A 7,893-nucleotide genomic window follows, 5' to 3' on the forward strand; every position below is an offset into this window, starting at 1 on the left:
TACAAAGGCACAAGCCTCTTTATCCCCGAAACGTTTCTCTTAAAAAAAGAATAGCTTTTTGATGACCAAAAAAAAAAAAAAAAAAAAAGAGGAAAGAAAGAGGGGTCACGAAGAACAAGGGACAACTCAAATGGAGTTTTCTCAGAGAACAAAAAAAAGGGGGGGGACACAGGACGAGATAAAGGATTTAACATGACGATACGCTCTGCAGCTTTTAGTTACAGACTCCGGAGCTGCAGCTGAGGAGATGCTTGTTTTTGCAAAATAGTCCAGTATAGTACAGTAAGTGCTTTGTAATCTCGACCCCTTCGATGATTCCCTGTCCCACCCGCCGACAATCTGATATGTCCTTGTAACAAAACCAAACAGTGTTGATTGCTGATGCAGGCAAAACACATGAAAAACATTGTAAAGCAGAACAACTTGAACAATCAGAACTCATGTACTGGTGAGTAGCGCCTGTGTATCACTGGCCTGTGCAATACGTTTTGGGAAATGTGGATTTGTATCCGTTTTTAAGTGGATATATTTAGTCACAAACTTGTTTTGTGGTTTAATTCAGACTACATTTCTTCAATATTGATCAAGCAAGTAATACATGGATCTGCTACAGCATCAGACAAACGTCACTAACTTTTAGTGATGACTTTTTAAAGGGTTAACAACAAGTCTCATTCAATGTCATCTGTCCAGCAGCTTCACTAGTTTGGGTTTTTCCGTAACCCGAATGGCGTTGTGAATTAGAATGACAAACTAAGTCAAATAGAAGACGCCAAATTTTTGTAACATTTTTTCGGAATGTTAATGTTTCAATAAGAGTGCGTATGTATGAATGTATCCAGGGGCTACCAAAGAGGAGGGGGGGTAATAAGGAGTGCTTAAGTGGCAAACCAGCAACTTGGAGTCAAAAACATAAAAACAACAGACAAAATAAGAGCAAAGATTTAAGGTGGCGAACAGTTCTCACAGCCGCCTTAAGACTTAAGAATGTGTTTTGATAATCTCAGAGTGCCATGGCTGTGTTAAGGCTGGTTTGGAAAGCGCCCCCCCGCCCCAACCCCGCTCAGTTAAATGCTGCCTTCACTGTCTTAAGTGTAACCTCAAAAAAACAAAACAAGAACAGGAAGGACGAGGAGATGCATAGAGCATGTGGTCGACCTGTTCGCCTTCATGGCACATTCGATTTCAGAGAGTTTGAAACACTAAAATGAGCTTTTGTTTTCGCCCGCCGATTGCATGCCGGTTGATTTGGAGCGAAGGCAACGCTGGTGCTGTTGAAGACTGCCAGAGTCTGTGGCACCCTGCCAATTCAAAACGCTTCAAAATGACACGAGGGGTCAAAGAAGGGGGACCGCGGTCCAGCTTACGACACCCGCCAGGTGCTTTATAGTGAACAAGGGATGCTGCCCTGGGTTTTCCGCCAGGTCCTTGAGAAATAGACGCCGAACATGCAGGATTACCGGGAACCCAGCCCGGTAAAAACAAAGACAAGAGAGCGCTTGTGAGCCAGTAAGTGCACGCTCTCCCCCCAAGCTTCTCCGGCACCGCACAGCTATTAGAAAACAGCTCTTGAACTCATGTAAACATGGCGCTTTTCAGAGTGCCCATCGATCGGCAGGACCCAGTTCTTTCAATCACAGGCTTGAGGAGGAGAGGCGAGAGCCGGGTGGGGAGGCGCAATGATGTCGCGCAGACGTGTTCTTCATTAACTGTCAGTCATGAGGCTTGAGAGCCAAGTGGAAATAAAACCTAATAGAGATGTTTGAACATATAGAATCCAGTATTAAGTGTTTACACATCACTTGGTTTACATGCACCAAATATTCCTCATACTTTTAAAGGTCAGATCAGAACACTGTTATGACAAACCACATCTGTTTGAGAGAATCGGTCCGCCTGATAAAAAAAAAGGAATGTTCAGAATAAACAGACCATTTTACAGCAATAGAGATTTCAGTTGCTTATTAATTCATCAATTTTAAGTAGAAATCACACACGCAAACGGTGGTGAGCTGCTTTTACAATCCAGATTTATCTAGTGCTTAATAGTGGCGCTAACTTTTTTTGTTCATTTTGGATCAGCCGAACATTTGCGTGCATGTAAACGCTGTAAGTACTATTGAGCTAAAAAACCGTTCTAGTTCGCTAACAGATGCGTGTGTGAGATCAGGAGTATAAGGAGAGATGCCGAACTGTCAGTGTAAGTGTAAACCTATCTCTGCTGCCTATCACAGTACATCATTGTTAAAGAAAAAGAAGAGTGCTTCAACCAGTCGAGCAACCGTGTCAATGTCCTCGGAATAAGAGTGCTGAGTCGTCTTGGTCAGATCGAACCTTTTGCATTTGGAGCGTGTGTGTGTGTGTGTGTGTGTGTGCAGCGGGAGGGGGGCGGCTCAGGGGAGCGAGCAGTCGTCTGCCGCGTCGCTGTTCGATGCTGTGTCTGAGCCGGCAGCGTCAGACAGGACTCGACCTGAAGTGACGATGACGGCCCTCCGCTGCTCCTCCTCGCAGGAGCTCTTCCCTTGAGTGCCCTCGATGTGCTGGATTGCCTGTCAGGAGATGCGCCATGTGAGTCACAACAGCACCACCTGGCGTTCACTTTCTAGACTTTTCTAGAATTTCTAAACGAAATCCTATATTGTTGATCTTTAACTCACTTGTACGATGGTGTCCAGGTTCTGTCGGGAAGTAGAAACTGTGTTGATGACGGATGTTGGGCCCATGGTTACCACGGTAACGTGATGCGACTGTGGCGCTGGGGCAGGTGCTGGGACGATGACCGTGGGGTGGTGTGTCGGGGCAGGGGGCGTCGCCGGGGCCAGCATCTGCCGGAGAAACATTTTGATGTCAGTCCTGAACCTGAAAGGTGTTTATCCCACTGAGCTAAAGCACTGTTTGCCGATTCCGTCTTCAACAAGTAGACCTACATGTTGCATCACCACTCCTGGGCTAATGGCTACACACGAGGATTCTTCGGATATTTTTTTGCCATTTCGATCTTATTTTCAGGCAAGCAAGTAGCCATTAGCATGATAACTTAGCACATGAAGTTGTGTAGGGCGGTTTTGTTATGCTAATGACTACATGCTAACCTGAAAATAAGATCCAAATTGGAAAAAATGGCCGAAGAATCCTTGTGTGTAGCCATTAGCGCAGGAGTCTCTTCACAGTCTTAATCTTTCTGTTTGTGTGTTAACACTGTGCTGTAGCATCACCTGCATGTGATGTTGTAGTCATAGGTTTGAGTCCCTGATGGTTCTTTGTTTTTCAACACAGTTTCATCTTTATATTTGTCGAGCTCATCAATAAAAATGACACACAGACAACATGGGAGTTGAACCCAAGGTTGTCACTCTCCGTTCCAGGTGTTTATCCCACTGAGCTAAATCACTGTGTTCGTTGTGTTGCTGTCTCTAACAAGTAGAGCTACGCGCTGCTTTACGACTGCTGCACTAATGGCTACACACGAGGATTCTTTGGCAATTTATTGCAGTATTGAACTCATTTGTTTTAGCATATAGCACTTAGCATGACAACAGAGCACATGAACGTGTGAAGGGCTGTTCATTTTATGCTAATGGATACATTCTAACCTAGAACCTGACGACGTGGCTGAAGGTGGAGATCATATTTGCGCAGCGTGTCTAATAGGATTTCACTAGTGGGCTCATGGTGCGGCTGTCGATCGATTCTGAGTCGGATTCTGTTCGGGTCGATGGCTCAGAAACATGATCCGGCAGCTATCTGGACTGTGAGAGCCGCTCACTCTGAGCTGACACCCCAACACAGGCAGATGTTTATTGATTCTAAATGACGTGATGGTGAAGTCTTCCTCAAACCATGAAGGTCTGGTCTGACCCAAAAAATATTGACTCTAAACTGGGTGTATCTATAGGGACGCATCCAACCTGTGGACTGTGGGCCGGAGTGAGGTCCCTCTCCAGCTGCTTGTGCTGCTGCAGGCAGATGAGACTCTGCGTCTGCTGCTCATGGACCTGCTGGGCGATGGCCTTCAGCTTCTCTGGGTACATCTGAGCATCCAGTGACCGCATCTGGGTGACGGGGGGAGGAAATAAAAGTTATTTTAAGAGCACCTCATTTCCGTTTGTAGAGGAATGTGAATCTAGAAAGACGTGCCTGATCTTCCAGCATCATCCGGACTGAACGCTCCTTCTCCAGCTGCTGCCTCAGCTCAATCATCTCCCTCCGCAGATCCTCCGTTTTCTCCTCCTCCAGAATGTCAGGCGAGCCGATCCCTTCATCCTTCTCCTCGGCACGCCTCCTCTTCGGAGAGGAGCCGCTTAACTCCTGAGAGACGGCGATGGATTAACATCCAGAGGAGGGAAGAGCAAGGCATGCAGAAACATACTTGTATGATTCGTTTCAGTTGACTGTTCTGCTGCAGGAGCCTGGTCTTCTCCTGCTCCAGAGTGAAGATGTACTCCGCCGTCTGTTGCAGGATGGCAGCCTGAAGGGAGGAGCCAAACCACAGGGGTTATTTGAGGTCATATCAGCCGTACGTTCTAGAAAAATATAAAGCGCACTTTGCTGAGTTTCTCGCCGTCGCTGTGTGGAATGAGTGTTTTAAGCGACTGGAATCCAGCGTTGATGCTCTGCATGCGGCGGCGCTCGTTACTATTGGCGATCTCCCGCCGGATCCGTCTCTCTTGGTCTCGAGCCGTTTCTGGTGTCAGAGGAATGTTGGCCAGACTAAACACAAGAAAATCAGGAAGTCAGCGGCGAAAGTGATAACCGATCCATGACACTGTTGTTTGTTACGATCCAAAGCACAGACAGAAAGACATCCTGGCGTTTCATGAATCTTTCAGTGTGTGATTTCAGACTGGTCGCATCTCAAAGAAAAGCCCGTCCAACTCAGCTCAGAATATCTGGGAGTCTCTCCAGTGGGGCTTTTATCTGTACTGACTCAGCTGCTTCAGTGCAAACACGGGGAACAATTGTGCAGACACACATGACCAGGGCGGCTTGGCACACATTTCCCCAGCCAAAACACATCCAACACAGCCAGACGTTCACCAGCCGGGGAGCCAAATATAAGCCAAATAATAAACATAGAATGATCATAATAACCTGAGTGATCGATGAGATCCAGCTACTGTTTTTCACTATGAAAACATGCGCCGCTCTGAAGTTAGCGTGACGTAGAATAATTGCGACGAAAATAAAGGTCAGAAGAGCAGTTCTTCAGTTCAAGTGAGAGGATCTCACTTAAAAATCTCAATTAATTATGTTTCACACTTCAATTTAGGGAAGTGAGCAGCTTGGAGTCAAAACAAACGCGTTTCAACGAGGGCTCATCTGATTGGTGGAAACTCTAGAGGCGGGTCCTGTCCTCACAGCGGTTTTCGACATGGACATATGGTTGATAACAGAAGTGTGTCATACCAAAACAATAGCGCGAGTCGCTTAACACTTTTCACAAGGGATTCATCTGACACCAAGCCTCACGTGGTGTTTTGGTTTTCCCCTTTACATTTATGACTTTGCCTGTCGTCCAGATAACAAACAGGAAATAATAACAATAACAACGAATATAAAATGAACAGTGAAATTCTACGTATATATATAAATTTCTTATAATATCATCGGCAGACGACTACATGCAGCCAGAAATATATATGTATATTTCAAAATAATCTATTATTAATAAGAGGGAACGGAACGATCCCTAAATTTCGCGATCTATATTAAGTATTTGTCGCTATTATTTTAAATGTTACAGGCCGAGGAATAGGGTTTCAACTTCGCTTAATCAACGTTGCAGCTTTAAAATGCAGATTCGTGAACAAACCGAGCCAGGAGGACTACATTTCCCAGACACCACGTGTCGGCGAACAGCTGCAGATCCCTCCGCCTCCCTCATCCAAGCTGCGGACGCATCGACAGGCCTTCCGCGACACGCTCTCACACACCCCCTTATTAATAACTTTTCATTATCCTGCCTCCTCGCTGAGGGATGCGCTCGTCCATTTCCAAAATTAAAAACCTCCCCGAGCAGTTAGCGTGAGGTTCCCGGTCCTCGCTGGCTCTAGTTCCCCCACCACTGCGCTCCCTCTCCGCCATTACAACAATGCGGCAGGCAGCATGGCAGAGGTGCGGGATCAAACGACGCAGTGTGGGCGCCAGTACATCACGATCTCACCGGCCGGGATTCCAGTTCAACCGTTTAAGGGTGGAGAAAGTCCACCCGGCGCGGTGAAATCCACGCACGGCGGACGTTTCCACATCGACATAAACAGGAAACAAACGGCAAACCCCTTGACTGTAGCTCGCGCCACAAGCATGGCCGCACAACCCACAACAACTTAGGGTCGCTGCCGCCGCCACGTTTGTGCGGCAAATACAAAACAACCACACCATAACGCCAATTTTATCCTTCTCCAATCACCAAATCCCGCTGGTGGATGTGATTTGAGGATAAACGGAGCGCTCCGGAGCAGCGTGGTGTGCGCGGAACCACGTGGTTTGTGTTTGTTAGCCACGAAATACGCCGATTTCACCCGCAAATGTCAGAAATAACATCCCCCGGGCGCGACACGAGGGAGCGCGTGTGAGACGCGTCCACCCTGCGATCGATATGAACCCGGTCATTGTTGGGGACAGACGCCCGCAGCTGCGTGTGACTGGGTCGTGTACACAATAACAGATCGGATGAAGCGTGTTGCCCACGAGCGCCCCAAAACTGCGATCACCGCGTGGGTTGATACACACCTACAGAGACCTCCGATCACTTCTTTCTCCGTCTTTCTGAAGTGTTGCAAGGAGGGCACCTTCTGAGCTGGCACCATGAAGTACTCCATGCTCGCCTCTCTCCAGTTTGGTCCCCGCGCCACACAAAAAACAAGTCACGGGGAATAAAAATAATGATGACGTAGTTGCGCACGAATCCCGCGATTAAAATCCTCAGAGGAGACCCTCGCTTGTGTAATGTAGTAGAGTTGTAATGTTACTCGACTTCCAGCTGATGGGGTTCCCTCGTTGTGTGTGGCGCTCTACCTCTCTCTTTCCCTCCCTCCCTCCCCTTCGCTTTCTCTCCCTACATGAGTGTGTGGATGTGTGTGTGTGTGCAGCTGATCGGATGGCTTTCAAGGCGGGAAACAGCTGGTAGGAGTCAGACTGCACTACCGAAAGCTTCCTGTCGCAGGGAGGGCTGGAGGCTGATGTAAACAAAGGACTGTTAGGCAAAGACTTTAGTATCTATCTATCTATCTATCTATCGATCGATCGATCGATCTGTCTGTCTGTCTGTCTGTCTATCTATCTATCTGACATTGTTATGTCACAGTATATAGTACCTCAATTCAACAAGTGATGTTACAATATCGGTATGACGATATCGGCATATTGACATATTGTCTATATTGGTCATGCCTAATAATTAAGTGGTGAAAGCTTCATTCAGTTCGTATTGAATGAAGCAGACTGGACTTGACTTGGTTAAAAGAAAACGTGAGGCCCACTAACAGTCTTGAGTGACCATTCAATAAGTCCTTAAACCACTCAACAAGTTCTTAAAATGTGCCATAAATCAGGTAAAATATTCCTTTCATCCCAAATTCTAATTTGTCGTCTCCGTTAGGTTTTCCGCCCTCTAGTGGCAACGTAAAATAGCGCATGTGCTCAGTGTAAGAAAAGTCAAGATTTTGGAAAGCATCAAACGTCTGATACTAAAGGGTCCCTAAAATGTTTTAGTAGAAATGATCAGCATGTAAATGTATTTTATGGCAATTTATAATCCAACAACGTCTATTTTGGTTTGTAACCTCCACTCACTGATCTTATGGTGAACAAAAAATGTGATCTTAAATATATATATATATATATATATATATATATATATATATATATATATATATATATATATATATATAT

General features: G+C 46.1%; 1 protein-coding gene across 1 annotated transcript; it reads right to left on the reverse strand.

The window, feature by feature from the left end:
• On the reverse strand, window positions 1-7,011 carry tfap4 (transcription factor AP-4 (activating enhancer binding protein 4)). Its single transcript, XM_053851780.1, has 7 exons — window positions 6,733-7,011; window positions 4,545-4,710; window positions 4,370-4,468; window positions 4,138-4,308; window positions 3,909-4,052; window positions 2,658-2,825; window positions 1-2,549 (listed from the first exon to the last, which is right to left on the reverse strand). Exons 1-7 carry the CDS (start codon window positions 6,819-6,821, stop codon window positions 2,394-2,396), a joined length of 993 nt encoding a protein of 330 aa, XP_053707755.1. The 5' UTR covers window positions 6,822-7,011; the 3' UTR covers window positions 1-2,393.
• Window positions 7,012-7,893: the final 882 nt, after the last annotated feature.

This window comes from Synchiropus splendidus, chromosome 19, assembly GCF_027744825.2.
Source record: "Synchiropus splendidus isolate RoL2022-P1 chromosome 19, RoL_Sspl_1.0, whole genome shotgun sequence".
NCBI lineage: Eukaryota > Metazoa > Chordata > Actinopteri > Syngnathiformes > Callionymidae > Synchiropus > Synchiropus splendidus.

What these genes read in the sequence shown, in the direction of transcription:
- tfap4 (XM_053851780.1), bottom strand. Translation starts at nt 6,821, where the DNA reads ATGGAGTACTTCATGGTGCCAGCTCAGAAGGTGCCCTCCTTGCAACAC. An exon ending in GTGATCGGAGGTCTCTGTAG is followed by an intron (nt 4,711 to 6,732) that starts GTGTGTATCAAC and finishes TCTTGTGTTTAG; the next exon opens with TCTGGCCAACATTCCTCTGA. An exon ending in CTCCGGCCCACAGTCCACAG is followed by an intron (nt 2,826 to 3,908) that starts GTTGGATGCGTC and finishes TTTCTCCGGCAG; the next exon opens with ATGCTGGCCCCGGCGACGCC.